We start from the raw sequence: 17,857 nt of genomic DNA, 5'->3' as shown, positions 1-17,857 counted from the left end.
ATGGCTTGTAGTAACAATGTATAGAGGGTGATTCTGAGAGAACACCCTGTGCAGTTATTTATAAAGTTTGAGAATATATTAAAAAATCAACTGTATAAACAAAATACAAAAATAATAGCATTGGTTTAGCTTTTTTAAGAATCACCCTACATAATTCTTTGTAATTGCAATAAAGGATAATTCAAGTATATTGATTTTTTGTAGTTTATGGATGACAATGGAGATGCAGACCAATCTAGAGGATCAAAAACGTAAGGAATTGAGTTGAATTTTAGGGCAATGTTTCATTTTTTTATTGTATTAATTATACGCTTCATTGTTATGCTTCCTGGATAGCCTGTTATCGTTTCTCTCCTTAAATCGATTCAAGGTAATTGGATTAGACTATCAGGATTTTTGTATATTTTACTCTGAATAGTAAGTCTTACTGCTTAACGTAAATTATTATCTATTGCAATAGCATTATTCAAGATTTTTTATTGGTACAGTTAAGAATACTGCATTTAGTTTATATAAACTTTGTGATAATTATATTCAACAATTGTACCCGTAATGTATTTGTAGAAGAAACATGGAGTTCCTGTAACATTGGAATTGTTAGAAGATGGGGCATGGTCAAAGGGTACTAATAAATATGCCAGATTAAATTCTAGAAACAATGCTTCTACAAGGTATAATTTTTGCCTGAATCAATGCCATATAATTAAATATACATTAATAAACACAACGCTTTAAAACAATTTATTAGTTCTGGATTGGATACTCCACTCCAAATCCTTGATGCAAGGACATTAATGAAACAACAAGCATGTGTCTCCTCCACTCCTGGGTCTTCATTAGATTTAGAGTGGGAACATGAAGGTAAAGAATTTTTCTAAAAATACATTCTAGACATTTGGATTTGTACATAATGTATGTAACATAAAAGTATTGTTGATTTAGGAATGCCTCTACCAGTTATGGACAATGAAAACGTTGAAAGTAACGACGGTTCTATTACCCAAACATCAGTTAATAATAGTCAACCCTCTAGTTTGACAGCATCTCCTTGGTCTAGGGTGTCTACACCAAATAGTTTAGAATGGGATCCGGTTGAAGCGGATATGGTATGTGTTGATTTAGAGACTGAACAGCTTTTGACTGAGATAGAAAGATTAACAGATAGAGCATTACAAGAGACAGGCGAATGGACTAGTACTAGCTGATAAATAATGTATTTATAATTAACAGGATTGTTTGTATTTTTGTATTATAAAGAAAGGGTATACAACGGAATTAAGAGAGTATGAAATACTTTTAGAAGACAAAGAGAAGATTCTACTGTTTCAATATTTGTATTGTTGAAACAATATGAAAATATATTTATATTGTTTCAAGGAATATATACATACATGTATAACTTAGCATAATTAAAGCAGAGTTTTAATTGGAAGGTATATTATTGGGAATACCTTATACCAGTTTATTATAGAAGAAAATGCCAATGATTCAAATGGAGAACTTTTTATTACATATGTACATAAGTCTTACACGAGTAATCAAAGGGATATGCTTTTGTTAATCAATTTTGAACAAAGCAATTGAAATGTTACACATTTTTTAACTTTTTTATTCTGTTAATATATTTCTTATTTTACACTAATTGTGTATTTTCAAAGGATTTTACAAAAAATGTTACAATTTCTATTCTTATTTTATATAACTTCAACAGGACAATAACTTTCTTCCTATTAACAATTATTATGTCCTACTTTATAAATCTTAATTTCATATTTAATTTCCAAAGTTGTTTATATTTTCCTCTAAGAATACAAGTTTTATATTTAAAATTTATGTATTTTGAACAACAATGATCTCATCTTTTTTTTTGTACAAACATCATCATATGGTATTGTAACATATTACTTTAACCTTTTGAAGCACAATTAAATAATACCTATAGAATAAAAGGCCTTAATTAAAAACAACGAAATTTTTTCCCTAGCCCTACGGATCCACCCTCTATAGACGTAGAGGAAAATTTATACAACGAGAAGTGATGACGACCATATACACACATTTACAAATGCGTAAAATTTAAAGCAAATTTGTTGGGGAGAGGGGGATTTCATTGTTTTTGAAGGCCGTTTCTTTCGCACATTTTTTTATTTTTTCTTAACAAACAGATATTGTGTCTGATAAGGCGTACGGAGAGAAGGAATCGTCGAAGACCTGGATAACTTAGTGGTTGAAGCAACCGTCCGACATACAGAAGATCCGGATTCCCAACTCGGATCTGAGGGAAGTGTCCTCATAGTTGACTCACCGTAGTCCCCGTCTATCGGAGCGATTCCAGAAGGGCTAACTGTTTTTTTTAACTCCGCGATCTTCACTGTCAATGCAGTCTCGGTCACTGAAATGCATTGCTTCTCACTTTCCAGCTCTAAAGGCACAGTGGTAGTTTCTACTTGGGTAGAAAAACCTCTGGGATCTTGGGATTCCTTCACTGATTGCTTGCAGAGATTGTACAAATACAGGCTCTCGTGTTAAACTCACCATTTGCGGCTACATTAAAGGTATAGTCGGTATAGGCAAATGGAACAAACATGATCAGAGACGGATGGCGGGTATTTCCTGCTATACTACTATTTGATTACACGCATATCGTCTCTGATTCATGATTCTCCCCATCGTCCTCTCTCCACTCATATTGAATAGAGCCTTCTCCATCTTTCTGTTAGTCCACATCCTGAGAATACGCATCACGTGACCATGATGGGTCAGTAAGTTCCAGAGTCTCTGGATGTACTTACCTGCATTGTCTCGATGTAAACTCTACTGGCTTTGGAATGATTCGATCCAGAATCGAATGGTGCCTTAACCTACTCCCAATTTCACGAGTGTGTGCTATTGCCACCACCCACTAGCGGGAATGTCCCCCTTGTTCGAGCAGGCCTAAGACACAATATGACTTTAGAGTGAATATTGCGGGCTAGAGCCTCCACTCTTTTTAGGAGGGTGTGTTTCTTGTTCTTGTTGTCGGACCTTGGGGACTCTCTGTATCTGACTGAATCATCACCTTTACAGGGTTCACAATTTACCATTGAATCCGCGCACCTGTTGTTTAATCTGCGATTAATCATGGACGAGACTGAAAACTGAACGGCTACCAACGTTGACCACATGAATGTAAGCATTCAGCATTTTCTAGTCATTGTCCTTCGTTTTCGGTCATCCTTGAGCCCACAGTTTAGTTTCATATGCGGAAATACCTTCGTAAAAAAAGACGAATGCTTTCGTGTCTGGGTCTATTCTTATGAAAAAAAGACTCCGCGTCTCTGTGGTTACGTTCAATATCTCCTTGTTTGCCCATTGTAGAAGTTGGGCGTCTGGTAACTCTTCGGATAGTCACTCGGTACATTCCTGAGGTCTTGTCTGATTCACTTTGAACTTCGACCTCGTGTTTAAACTTCATATTCGTATCTGAGTCAAGCGCGAGGTTGCAGCTACTATGGTTTACAATTAGTGTCTTGCTATCTTATGCTGTTACATTAGGGCCGATCAAGTTCCTAAGAGCGATCATACAAAAGCGAATACACCTTTTCCTAAAAGGACCCCCCTAGACTAGCTTTTTGGCTTACAAACAAGATAATCTGATAAAACTGCCTGTAAGCCCGGAAGTAGCAGTTAGCCCAGAGAAACCGATAATCCTAACAAGCTGTTCGATTTATATCCCCGTTCAGCGAATCCGCTCGACCGATTCTTTTTCTCCTACAAAATAGTATAAAGAATTTTTATATAAATGGTCAATTGTGCTTCAAATGGTTAAACAATGCATCGTGTATGCAATAGTAAAATTCTTATGTTCGTAAAGTCTACTATGATTTAACTTAGATAGGAAAAAGAAGTTAAAAACAGAAATTAAAATTAAAATGCATCAGGTGCTATCAATGCAATATATTTTTTGCAAACGGAATTAAGGATGGCTTTTTTTCAGAAAAATTTCTTTCAGAGCTTAGTATATTTAAAATTAACTGTATTTTATAAAGAAAGGATTATCACACATAGTCTATTTGTAAATCTAGTCACAGTGAAATTTCGCGAGTCTCTGGAAGATTGAAACAAGAAAAACAGAACACAAGGTGATGCTGGTGTAATGTTAATGTTGATACATATTTGAGTGTACAAAACATGTTTCTACTATGGTTAAATTATTACGAGATAATTAGGTTACAATTTTAGATAGACTGTCGATTATTGAGATAAATAAATTTTAAAACTGAAGTAGGCTGCCTTACAATAGATAAAAAAGAATATAAAATTCATAACTACTAACATGCTACTTTAAACTTTGATTGTATTGCATTTGCAGGTATGCTCCATTATAATTGTATAATTAAATTTAAGATCATTAGCTTATGAATAATTTTTGAGCAAATCAAAATATATGCAGCAATAGCACAGATAGTAATAATGTAAATGATAATGAAGATAATAATAATGGTGCAGCATATTAATAACACAGTGCCATAGCTATGTATGCACTTCATAGAATCCGTCTCTTGTCATAATTTATTTCACACTCCAAAACTTTAGTCACATTTGTCAGAAATACTGAATGGTGAAACTTTATATTAAATTGCATGAAATACGCACAGAAATATTAGTTGTGCAAAACATGTGTGGCTTAATATTAATACCTATGTTACTAATCTTAAATATGTAATGTGTCCTATATGCATATAAATAGCTTCATATGTATTGTTTAGTTTCTGAAAGAATGAAAAGGTGCTTGAACCAACAACATCAAAAAGATTATAAATATATCTTAAAACGCTTACAATCTGTCACTCTATATTAAAGATAAAATGGTGAATACGATATTTATATAAGAGTCAAATGTTGACATTTGAATGATTCTAATATCATGAAGAGTTTTGGCTGGAAATTTATCGAATTTCAATTCAAAATGCCTTTTTTTGTAAAATCTGTTTATTAACTTTGTCATTATGCATTTGATTTTCTTAGTCAGAAACTTACTTTAAAATGGATTGATAAAAAAATAAAAATACTTTTTCATATTTTTTTCCAAATTAATGGTATATAAATGTCCACAAAGCAATTAAATTAACTGTTAAATATTTATTTAGTATATATTTATACTAAAAGCGTTTATTCCAAAATTTTAAGTGCTCTAAAATAATAGGGACCAAAAAGTGTTTTCAGTATTAAGTCTCCTCATGGCTACTACTCTGTACCAAAATAATTATTTTATATAGGTTACATTTGTGTATCTAATTTTGCTTGATTAACTGGCTACTTTGAATTAATTATAGCGCTGATTTTTATATACGATTCGATATATTAATGGCATTATATAGATAATTAAATTGTAAGAACAATTTAAAATTATTGTATCAATCTTGAAATTGTAAACAAAATTTATCATTGTTGGCTTTAAAAATATCTTTATCTGCGCCTAGCATTAATGATCTAAATGACATTGTTTATATTTTATGTATAATCATTTACTGTCATTGTGAATTTGCGATATGTAAAAATCAATTGCGTTATTTGCTTACGTACTAAATACAATTATTATCATTGTACCAATATTTCCTTTATTCAGGTACAATATTGTATATGATCATCGTAATAAATTTCGTGAATTTTTTTTACCGTTGCTGATAAATGAAAAATTATATCTAAATCCACGAAATATTACACATCCGGTGACATATACATTTATATTCGTGATAAGTTCAGTGAATGGGCATTTCAAATATATATGTTATTCTGATGTTTAGAGTGAAATCGGTTCTTAATGAATATAAAGTTGAACGTGAAAGTAAAAAACATGATTATAAATGTAATAATAGATGTTAAAAGTCAGTATGTTTGTTTTAATGAACAGTTGCTTTGTTATACTACTATGCGCATGCAAGAACCAATAAAAAAGAGAATTTTAATTTGTACACAAATATCCTTGTATGTTTAATTGACTACATATGAATTATGAATGTATTAGGTTGGTAAAACATTGCGTGCAGGTATAACAAAATTATGCCCCATGTGATCCCATGGTAATGATGAAATTTTGTTTAACTTTTGGTAGCATTATATTCTTATGTCCACAGTGTAATCATTTCTTCTTAAATCTAATTCAGCCCTAATTACAAATTGAAACTTAATACAGATCACAGTACTATAAGTACAGTGCTTTAATCTAAGCATACATGCATTTATCAATGTATTTTTAATTAATTAACTGTACAAGATTTGGATATTTCGTAAATATTGTTTTAATTTAATGTGTACTATACGTTTAGAAGATGTGCTGATGCAAAAAGAATTGATTAATTTATATTAATGGAATTATTGATATTATATTTGTACTGCAATTACACATAGTTTTTTAAACTGATGTATTTTTTACTTTTCATGTGCACAGCTTTGTGAAATACAACACAATGAATACTTTGTGTAACTTATATTAAATTTTTATAATTTATATACAATTTTTATACCGTATGAATTATCTACATTCACATAAACAATAAGAGCAAAATACATGATTGTAATTTAAGACCATTATAACATGGAATTAAAATATATTTTGACAAAAGCTTGTAGTTACATTATGAAAAAGATTTAGCTTCATATTTGGCAGTTTTTATGAATATGGTTGATTTTCGTGAAAACAGTATAATTATTTATTATTTTGGACTAATTTATATGGAACTATAAAATCGGGACTATTAAAGTTGTTAAATGTGTGTGTGTGTGTGTGTGTGTGTGTGTGTGTGTGTGTGTGTGTGTGTGTGTGTGTGTGTGTGTGTGTGTGTGTGTGTGTGTGTGTGTGTGTGTGTGTGTGTGTGTGGTAAATGCAAATACTAACTTTTTTAATATTAAAGATTAATAATGTGAGTATACATAAAAAGTCAAAAAGAAATCTGGACTAGTAAATACAGCCAATACATGAACACAATGATACAATTAAAAGATTTAGAATTTAAATTGTTTTTATGGCTAACAAAAACTGCAATTTTTACAATAAGATGAACTTGTCTATAGGAGCAAGGTAGATATGTACTAAAGTGGATATATCAGTGCAGTCATGTTTCTGCCATAAATTATGTTTTTATAGAAACCAGATTCGTATAGTGTGTATAAATCTGCCATTTTTTTCTAAGTTTAAAAATGCTATCCTTAAAATGTGTACAAAATTTACTTCGTCTTGTTAACATACTTACAATTATAACGTTTGTTACATTTAGAGTAATTTAAACAAGAAACAGTCGCCGCAAAACAAGTAGAATTATCGCTGACACCAAGGAGGCAATAAGTATGCTCCAAAATAAATCATTAGAAGATGACATTGTCTCTACTTGTTGGTTAACTGTGACATCCGATTGTTGTCGATCTTGATTTTCGGTAGCAGTCGTGTCAACGTTACGTTGTCTCAGTTCATTTTCTGAAATACTGTCTGTGTTGACCATAAAAGATGTGTCTGACGTAGGCGAATCATCAGCCTGAAAATATTGTTTCTTGAAAAGCCTGATAGATTATAAAAATTTACATAATACCATTATAAAATTACCTTCAAGGCAATTGTATTCAACATAGTTCGTTCTTCTTCTGTAATAGGTTTTTTAACTGTAGTTTTGGATAACAAATCGATAACTTTTCCACAAGTGTCACATTGCCAATTCAAAGATCTATAATAAAAGAATTTTTATAAACACTTTGTACAATATAATGTACAAAGTATTATTATAGCGTATAATTATCACAGTACAGAAAAACAGCTCAATATTTGCATATCTAAAAAGTTGTATCAATTACTTTTTCGCAAGTTTCTGTCTTTCTTCCTTAGTATAATCTAAAGAACCAATTGTCCCATTTCCTGGTGTTGGCATAAAAGCGATCAAAGCCAATAAAGCTGTTCTAATACTCCAAGAAGGCTGCCATGTTTCAGGATGATGTCCAGAAATACTGAGACATATCTTTTTGTTAATTTCAAATCGGCCATTTGGCTAGAAAAATGATATATACATTGTCTTTTTAATTCGAACACGAAATGGTTGCTTGATATTAAGGAGACTTACTGTTAACAATATAATATTTGGGGGTTTCATAGGATATTCTGGTGGCAGTAAAATTCTGCCATGATAAATGCCACCTTCAAAATCTGTGGATGGTGGTCCTTGTACCGTAAAGTGCCATTCAAAAAGATTGTCCTCCAGAGGGGATGCACAATATTCTTCGGTTGCTTCGTGAAGCTCTTGAGCTTCTCTCATTAATCTTTTCACAGCTGAAATTGTTCAAATTACATTAAGTTATCAACATACAATATAATATAATATTATTTACAACAACTTCCAATTATAATTATGAAATGTCAAATTAAAATTAATATTTTATGTTAACTGCATGCAGTTCACTAAGTTCAACTACTTTAGTTGATAAAGTTACATATTGTAAGAAAATGTTCAGCAACACGTATTGCAAGATAACGTGAGCTTAATTTCTAAAGATAACACTCTTCTGTAAATGAAAAAGAAACAAACAGGAAAAAAAATAAAGCAGATTGGTCCGTGCGTCGTTGGCAGAATCGTGACCAGGAACGAAAGTATGGAAATTCATTTTCTGAGAAAACTTACCGGGGCTTTTCGCGTTGTATTTCCCCTCAAATGACATTTTTGGGAGCGGGTCGGTCGAGGTTAAAAACTGGAATAAAAATAGTACTCGAGCTGAGTGCTATCGCCTTGTCAGACGGCCTCGATGCACCGACGTAGCCAATCGCTGTGCATTCTTCACATTTTTCTCCAAGGCACCCTCACTATTCGAAAAGGAATACGTTGCTCGACGTAACGACGACAAAGTTAATTTTGACGTGGCCTAATAGGAGCAGCGGTATACGATCGCGCAAAAAATAACGTGAAAGTGGCCGCGCTTATCGCATGCGCGCGCGCGCGCATAGGTCAGTTCGGCCTCTTGAAGTTTGTTCGTAAATACATGCAGACCTGTCTGGCGTGATATTTCCAGAATTTCCTAAATGGGTTAAAGATGTTTTTGTCAGTCAACAAGACGTTATTAAGCGTACAATTTTGATCATTTATCTATTCATCTTTCGTATTAAATCATTCACGAGAGTAAGAGATACGATAGCAGTAAAGCCAATAAATCGAGCAAGATCTTCGAGAATCTAGAGTGAAAATAAAGGGATATGTACGAGCGTTTTGCGAACTATGATTTTTAATTTAACGAGCTATAAACGCACCTTGATTATTCTAAACAAGAAATATTTTTCTACAAGGTGTTTCAGAATTACATACATAAATCAAATTTGATTAATTACCGGAGCTTATGAAAAGAAGTAATACAAATTTCAATAAACAGTTCGCGAATTAAACATTTTTGAGATATTTAATTTTCTAGTTTGTAAATGAATAATTTTCTGTACGAATACATGTCCCTTTATTGTTGTTTCTGGATTCGGTAAAAAAATGGTTGACTACAAACCTAATGTTTTCACTAAGATGACTTCGTACATAAGCTCCTGTATGAATTTATGAACTTCGTTATTTGTAGAAATTACTGTGACTGCTTTTGACAATATTATATAAAATCATTAAGATTAAATTAAATATGTGAATTTAATGAAAGTAAAGTTAAATATACTGAAATTAACAATATGTTAATCGAAGTTCATTACCTTTGAGATGGTGATCACATACAGACAGAGCAGTGTTCTAGAGGTTGCAGGAATTAATGTGAAACGACATGATGGTACTCACGGAAACATAATTACTCAAGTACGATCAAGTTATTCGATGAATGTTGGGTTTCGCTTGATCTGCAAGATCCAATTACGGATACTAAATGCAGACAGTATATACACGTAGAGAGGGAGATAGAGTGATAACCACAGGAAATTAATACCATTGTCGATTACATAAAGCAAGCTTCCGTAAATAAATTGTGCATTATCAACAAGACGTAATACACGATTTTTAGATAATTCTTGCGTATGAAGTATAAATCTATAGTATAAATTTAGACGTGACACGTTATCGTTCAGGAAGGACAATTTATCAAAGTTGATAAACATACATAGACGGTGTTGAAAAAGAAGATTTAAAAAATTTTAAATTCTACCTTTTACATAATTAATTCGACCTATGTTGACAAAGGGGCAAAAAGAAAAGAAACGCGATAATTCGTGGAAATTATAGACTTTATTTTTAGAATATTCTGAATATCATAAAACAACGTAAACATTCACATCAAATGGGAATAGGGTGTTATTTATAATAGTAATAATAATAATGTTCATTACGTTATCGTAATAATTAATTGTTATGAATATGTCATCATGACGTATTTATAATTATGTATAAGTAAGATCTTTTATTTAATTTTAGCAATTATCCACCGTACCTTCATCGTTTTACTGATAGTAATCATAATAATAATAGTGGTGGCCATATTTAATAATAATTATAATAATCTTAATGATAATAATAATAATAATAATAATAATAATAATAATAATAATAATGATAATAATAATAATAATGATAGTAATAATAATAATAATAGTCGTAATGTTTCTATACGTATGTTTGTCATGTATATGTATATATAAACAAATATAATTATGCTTATCTCGTAAGAAGGGATAGAGTTCACAATGGCGCTAAACAATGTATGCAATGCAGTTCGCTTTCTTTTTCTGGTTGTCGTCGTTTCCTTCACCAGAATTATTCATTTCGATAAAGTCGTACAGTCGAAGATCTTAGGAGTAAGATTTCTCGTAATAGTAAATAGATAATAGTAAACGTGCGTATGTACAGTTTTATCGTTGAATGCCATTCTTCGAATGCCGCAAATATAAGTTCGATTACGATTCATGCAGTGTTTTGTGCATGCCCGACGGATACACCTTGCAAACGTGACTCTTCGAAAAGAAACCTCGACGAGTGGGCGGGAACTCACAAGCAACGATCCATTATGGGAATCAATGTTTCACGATTTTTATAGCGAACGTTAATTTTAATAACCGCGAGTTGTGCGCTACCTATTTCGAGTCATATTACGTCGTACAGGCTTTCAATTTATAGTCGGTGGACGATGTACAATGAACACGGAAATTAGATAAGGCGCGAAGACAGAATCATGTTTTACAAGAACGACGTTTCAATTTTGATCAATTTGCCACTCTAAATGAAAGAGGTCGCGATAAGAATTCTCTTGCAAACCGTTTTCGAAACCAAGGACACACAATGTTCCGTGCCCTTTCGAAAATCAGAAAGCATCCCCGAATATGGTAACTTCAAAACGCACTCACAAATATTCGATGTAAAAGATTTCGGCCGTGATTTACAAGTTTGCGTTTTCTATTTATGAGACGGGATTGGGTAGCGGAGCGAAAGTATCAAAGGCAGAGTGGAGAAGTAGTGAAACGGTACGGTGGTGGGGAGAATCGTCGAGTGGCCTTGAACGGTCGAAACCTTTAGCAGCGACGCGTTCCTTTTCTCTCTCCGACGTTCGAGAAAGTGTCGCTCTCAACGATCGTTGCGCCCGCCTACCTATCGCCATCGTTTGCATTTTCATCGAGGCATCGCGGAACCGATGGATCCGTCGAGCGATCGACGCATAAAACTGACAAGAGAAACGAAGTCTAAGGCTACGATTTCCATGGAAAAATTGGTTAAAATCGCGACTCCGCGCGTCCTCCTTGCTCGCCCGTGTTTCACCACGATACATTCCTCGCGATCGATTCACCCCAGCTTCGTTGTTTCTTTCGCTTCCGTTGTGTTCGTTCAATCCACGCCTTTTGTTCGCGTTAAGGTTAATGTGACCAGATACGACCTAACCTAACCTAGTCCCAGACAATATCCTGGTTCTTATATATTTGGCAGTCAGACAGATATAACGCGCGAAAGAAAGAAAGGAACGAAAATATTTTTCCGAAATACCAGCGACTGATTACTTTTTTTCCATTTTTGATTACTTTTCCTCCGTCGAGGAGAAAGGGGAGTTTACGGATGTTTCCGTATTCGCGTTGTGCCCGACCGATGTTTCAGGAATCTGGTCACACCATAAAAGGCGATTTTCGTTGCACACACGGAGAAACGAAAGAGCCTACGATGCGTCGGCCGAATGACGAATCAAAATGCTCGCTCTCACGTCGTCTCGCTGATATTTTGTCCGTTTCTCCTTCTCGTTTTTTTTCATTTTTGGGTTTGTTTTTAATTCGATATGTACATACGATTACCGATATAAATGTATGACGGATCAGAAATCGCGGATAGCAAGCAGTCAATGACATTTAACGATAATTACAAAATAATGGTGACGGTATGACATATAGATATATACACACACATACGCATATATACATATGCTCGCGGCGATAGCAGACAAATAATCAATCGCAACAGGTACATAAAAGTGATTGGCCGGTGAATTCGATCGATCGTGTTCCGACTTTAAAAGAATTTCTCGTTTTCTTTTTAATTTTGTGCGATCAATGGAATTGTCACATTGATGCTAAATTATCGGGCAACGATTTTTAGTCAATTGTTAGATCGAAAGTATCAATGAAGCTCCAATTTCAACCGAGTGTATAATATGTACAAGAATTATATTCCAGACAGTAGATATCAGAGATTCGAGCGCAACCTCCATTTTTGGGTAAACGTTTCGATCAACGAATAAAACGACGAACAACTTTGTATCTGTTACTCGATGAACAAAAATTATATTTTGAATCGGATAAATCATTTATAGTTCCGATAAAATGTTGTCTCTTTGAATGGTAGTAGTCGTTCAGTGACCTTGAACAATACTTTCCGGCCCAAGTATAGTCGTACGCTGAGCCGTGTTTATTTTAATCAACGAGGAAGAGAGGGGAAATTTTAATGGCGAACGATCGAATTCTTCGGCGAATCGCAACGAACGCATCCAATGCATTCATCCAGCAAAACCTTTCCCTTGAAATTTTCGGTACGAGTACGACGCATCGTGCAAAAGCCACGAAGAATCAACCCTTTTTACCCTTTCGTGTAGTACATCGTAAAATCGATCGGATTCGTTTAACGACAGGAGCTTCTTCCTTTCGACAAAAGGTACTTTCAAAATTTCGCGGACTCGTTTCGCACGGGAGAAGCTTCCGCTGTACAGACATCCGGTTATTCGTATATATGTATATACATACATACATACATACATACATATATATATAATACCGTATATCGTATGTATATTTAGTTTATGGTCTCGTGTGTACCTTATCGTGTATCTATCCTTCCCTCTGTGTGTGTATATACGTATATAAAAAGATGAGAATGCACGCAACTTAATTTGGTACGTGTACCTACTATATATGCGTATATACATGTATATAACCGCCTATAAGTCATCGCAAAAATTCTGTTCCGTGAACGTGCGCCATCTTATCGAGTCGTACGCGCCTACGAGGCTGTCGTATTGCTTATCGATTAATCGAAAGAGGTTCGATGGGCGTTCAAATAATTTCCTTCCGGTGTCTTAGTCGTCGGAGTTTCAGTAGATGGGGACCACGGAGTTAAAAAAGGTATTGAAACATACAAATATACGAAAATTTTACAAATTCGAACACGATCCATTTTTTTTTTCCTTTCGGTGTCACTGGGGTATCGATCGATTCGGCAACTTTTCCACAATGCTTTTTCGCCGTAAGTTACACAACAACTACGAACTATTCTCGCGCGAGGTTATATTTGGAACGGTTACATATAATTGGTTGAGAATCGATAACACAATCGAAGTTCCTTCCGATTCGAGTCCCCGAGTCCTTCGTTCGATTTCACCCTGATCGAAAATCTAGGCACTGCAGTATGGACGCGTACGATTGTCGATGGCGCTACAAATCGCGGGACAACATCAGACAGAAATATAAAGAGATACAAAGAGAGATAGAGAAAAAGAGTGCGTGTCTGAAAAATGTAGATAAAATGGTAAAATCCTCATTAGCCGTTCTTGCTCGCATCACGGAGGGACAAAGTATCTCGAACGAGTTCGTAACAATCTAAGAAATCGCTAGTCCACCACCGGCTGCTCGATTTCCCGATCGATCGAGTTTTAATCGTAAATATAACACGTGTATGTGTGTGTGTGTGTGTGTCTGGAAACGTGCAGAATTACTTTGCACGGTGGTCTCGTGGTTACGTGCACCGCGATCGGAAATTGTGTACAATTGAAAACCGGGTATGTATTCCCTTCTCGTGGGAGAAGAAAAAATAAACCATTTCGCATCGTTTATATTTTTCACGTTGTAGAAACGAAATCCTTCGACGATCGTATTTGTTCGAGAATAAATCACGGAAGCTTCACGGAAGAGGCAAAAATGTAATTGTTTTCAAGATCGGTAGCAGAAGACGAGATTCTTAAATTTTCGTAACCACGGTGCACGTAACCCGACCGTGTAACATAATCGTGGACGTTCGGTCGCGTATCAAAGTTACATGTTAACGCACGTTACGTTATTATACCCGTACTCTGTCTTCCTCTCGTACACGACGAGACTCGAAATGCACGTAAAAGGAATCGATCTGGGATTCGAGAGGACGTTTCGGTGGACGCGCACGTAAGTCTAAGAGAAAGGCTTTGGGTTCACCCCAATCGTAAGCTTAACGATATACACGCTTCTACATTATAATACAGTTCTCGTTTCCTCCGGTTCGGACTTTGCGACGTCAATCTGATGCAACGCTTCGAGACATGGTTCGATACCATCGAATTACGCTCGGCAAGTGGTGGTGCAGCAAGAATTGAAAAGTAGTTTGTTCGTTGGATTTTCGCGTGTTCGTTTCGTCGATGGAGTTTTATAGATTATTCGATGCATCGATCGCGTCAGCAAAGAACACGTGGATCTGCCGTTACGAAAACGGGAGAACGGTTCGGATGTAACTCGAGACGTCCGTGTTCTTTCCACGAAACAGCCGGATTCTCGGTACAGCTTCGTTGGTAAAAGGACACGAACGTCGAGGTCGATCCTGTTATGATTTAACGAGACGTTTCTCTCTCTCTCTGTCGATAACAAAAGAAATGATCGGCGACTCGCGCGTTGTTCGTTTCGACAAAATTCTACAATTTATAATTGTCATTCGTTCCTATCGTAATGAAGGCAACAATTGCACTTCGCCCCAGAAAGATCGAAACAAACGACCAGCAATGATATTTCGTCACAGGATCGATCCTTCCGTTACGAATCGATAACGATCCACACGCGAACGGATACGTTAACGATCACACGGTGATCCGAGCCGAGTCGATAACGTTCCCGACGACTTACCGACGATCGATCATGATTTTTCACCTATCTAAAGAGATTCTACGACACGATACATGTTAGGATCAAGACACGCGCACAATTATGTACAATATTAAAGAGGCGACTGCATAAAAACGTACGCTGGGACACGGGTTCGCGTTCAGGAATCGTATCAACTTCTGTCCTTCTGTTTCGATCACGTTATTGTTCTCCTCGTGGTTGCTTTTTGATTACCTTCTTCTTGTCACTCGATGCGCGTAAAAAGGAAGAAAAAAAAATAGAAAAAATCGTTTCGCGAACGAAAACTAAAGACTCGCGATGATAACTTATCGATCACGATCGAGTGGTTTTCTCGTTTCTGGAACAACGGTAATTCCAATACGTTTCAGTTGACCTGTACATCCTATATCGCGTATCTACGATCTTACGCGTCGATAACCGATATATCGTCTCGCGAGTTACAGTACGAGCAACGTTGCAACGCGAAGCGGAGGCCGATTTTATCGACGGGAAATCTCACGCTTCGATGTTTCGAGACGATGTACAGGGTAACTTCGTATCGAAGTAAATTGCACTTCAAAATTGAACACCGGAAATTGTAGACGGACTTTCGCGCGGAACAAGTATAAGCTGGTCGCGCGTAATCTAGGATTGAAAATCTTCCGCGAAAGGACGAGGAAATTAAAACTTGCGACGCGACGTTATTCATCGTGTTCGCGTTAACGCTTCTCGATCGGGTTATGCGAATTTATTTTTCGTTCGTCGTACAGCCTGGGTAAAGCAGATGGGTGTGTTCAACGAAACAAAAGATCGTACTCGAGTCAGTACACCAGAAGACGCGCCGAAATATACCGATTTACGTCCTGAATCACCATTATCGTGTCACCCTCGCCGTGTAGCTGTTGAAACGATCATCACAATAGTGAACAGTGGTAACGGACAATATAACGTACGTATATTATCTTTACCAGCGGCTCTTGTCGCGCTTCGAAAATTCATTCACGCACTTACGTACTGTTTGTTTTTTTTTCTTTTATCTCTCGCGTTCGATAGTGACGATGTGACAATAGTAAGTAGCATCGGTAACGTCGTTAATGGTAACGATAATAATTAATAGGAATAATAATAATAATGATAATCAATAACGAAATAAGAATAACCGTGTCTCACGATGACCGTACTAATAATACTAATAATAATAATGATGATAATAATAATAATAATAATAATAATATTTAATTAACACTATATTATATATAATATATTTATATATTTATAATATGTATTATTTATAGATGTATATTATATTATGTATTTCATTATTATTTAACACATTCTTTTGTACAAGTAAATCAATTAAGAATAAGTACAACTTGGTAGCAAAGAGAGACAGAATTATTATTCACTGTATATCTTTATCATAGTGAGAAGAGAGAGATATATATATATAATATTTTTTTTTGTGTATATATATAATATATATATATATATCTTATTTAATTCATTTCATTTTATAATAATATTCTTTCATTATCTTTATTATGTTTCAGACCGTAATTCTTACACTGCCGCCGATGATTGGCTGACGGAAGTGGCCTTTGACTACCAACTTTTCCCGTTTCTCTTTTATTTTTTCTCTCCTCTTTTTCTTCTTCATCTAGATACGGTTTACCCTCCGTTTAATCACGTTCCGGTTTTTACTTCGCACGTCCGTGACTATCCCAATTCCGACTTCCACGCGTACCGATCGGCGCGTTCATCGTCGCGATCGCTCGCGCGCGTCCACTTCCGCTGTTCATCGATTCTTAAGAGAGAGGAGGTAGAAAGAACAGCGAAAACGACGAGAAAGGCCCGCGACGCAACCGCGGCGCCATTTTTATTACTAGAAATATTACACGATAAGCAGCGCGGCGGACTCACGGTTTCACGATCGTCCATCGAGACGCGCCGTCGCCGAGGAAATCGACGCGACGAGAACCGGCGACGATGAACGCGGAGATAAAACGCAGCCGAGGGGGGTGGGGAATTATTTTTCTTTTTTCTTTTTCAATCGATCGATCGCTACGAATAATTGAGAATAAATATAAACGCTGTGATGGCAAAATAAATATATGTGTGTATGTGTGTGTGTGTAAATATAGAACGCCGCGCCGAAACGCGGGAAAATATAAATATCGAAGATGGCGGTAGTGATGTAAACCCCCGTCCAGAAGTATTGAGACATTTATCGAAACGTGGATATAAAATTGTTACAACTTTGTCGAACGACTCGTGAGGAATATTTCCCCAATTAATATTTTACATTACAAAGGAAGCGGATGACTTAGGCGTGGACCTGTTAGAACGAAATGTAAGTAAAGAGGTTAGGTTGTCTTCGCGATGGGAAGAGAATGGAAACTTTGTTGTACGTAACGATAGTTTGAATTGTATTTTTCTCGAAACGATTTTCGCTCCTTTCTTAAACAAAAAAAAAAAAATTCGGGTTACCCTGATAGTTGCGGAGGGGTTGCAAGTAGACTTTGAAGATTTTTCGACTCGACGATGAAAAAAGCGCGG

At 35.4% G+C, this 17,857-nt stretch overlaps 2 protein-coding genes across 9 annotated transcripts in view; one reads left to right on the top strand and one right to left on the bottom strand.

Moving 5' to 3' along the window:
• The window catches only part of LOC143150411 (uncharacterized), a 27,597-nt gene extending 9,740 nt beyond the window's left edge, over positions 1-17,857 (top strand). For 2 of the 7 annotated variants that reach the window (XM_076318673.1, XM_076318672.1), the window contains 6 exons: positions 205-251; positions 337-370; positions 565-671; positions 749-861; positions 943-1,106; positions 1,231-6,394. In XM_076318673.1, coding sequence (XP_076174788.1) covers positions 205-251; positions 337-370; positions 565-671; positions 749-861; positions 943-1,106; positions 1,231-1,344 — 579 coding nt within the window. In that variant the 3' untranslated portion in view covers positions 1,345-6,394. Of the gene's footprint in view, positions 1-204; positions 252-336; positions 371-564; positions 672-748; positions 862-942; positions 6,395-16,851 lie in introns of those variants that run through there. The other 5 variants (XM_076318677.1, XM_076318670.1, XM_076318676.1 and 2 more) reach the window with 5 other exon arrangements.
• Positions 7,189-16,500, bottom strand: LOC143150410 (ubiquitin-conjugating enzyme E2 J1). 2 transcript variants are annotated; one of them, XM_076318669.1, is made up of 8 exons: positions 10,180-16,500; positions 9,215-9,228; positions 9,006-9,033; positions 8,643-8,709; positions 8,088-8,293; positions 7,825-8,015; positions 7,580-7,697; positions 7,189-7,511 (listed from the first exon to the last, which is right to left on the bottom strand). In XM_076318669.1, exons 1-8 carry the CDS (start codon positions 10,261-10,263, stop codon positions 7,263-7,265), a joined length of 957 nt encoding a protein of 318 aa, XP_076174784.1. In that variant the 5' UTR covers positions 10,264-16,500; the 3' UTR covers positions 7,189-7,262. The 2 variants fall into 2 exon arrangements, with proteins under 2 accessions (XP_076174784.1, XP_076174783.1); XM_076318668.1 differs by lacking the exons at positions 9,215-9,228; positions 10,180-16,500 and adding an exon at positions 9,698-9,799 and having other exon boundaries at positions 8,643-9,033.

This window comes from Ptiloglossa arizonensis, chromosome 8, assembly GCF_051014685.1.
Source record: "Ptiloglossa arizonensis isolate GNS036 chromosome 8, iyPtiAriz1_principal, whole genome shotgun sequence".
NCBI classification, from domain to species: domain Eukaryota; kingdom Metazoa; phylum Arthropoda; class Insecta; order Hymenoptera; family Colletidae; genus Ptiloglossa; species Ptiloglossa arizonensis.
This window is presented reverse-complemented; position numbering and strand designations above follow the sequence as displayed.

Coding starts and splice junctions, on each gene's coding strand:
- LOC143150410 (XM_076318669.1), bottom strand. CDS start 10,263: ATGTTTACGTTGTTTTATGATATTCAGAATATTCTAAAAATAAAGTCT. Junction 8,710..9,005: donor GGAAATATCACGCCAGACAG/GTCTGCATGTAT, acceptor TTTTTATTCCAG/TTTTTAACCTCGACCGACCC. Junction 8,016..8,087: donor CAAATATTATATTGTTAACA/GTAAGTCTCCTT, acceptor TCATTTTTCTAG/CCAAATGGCCGATTTGAAAT.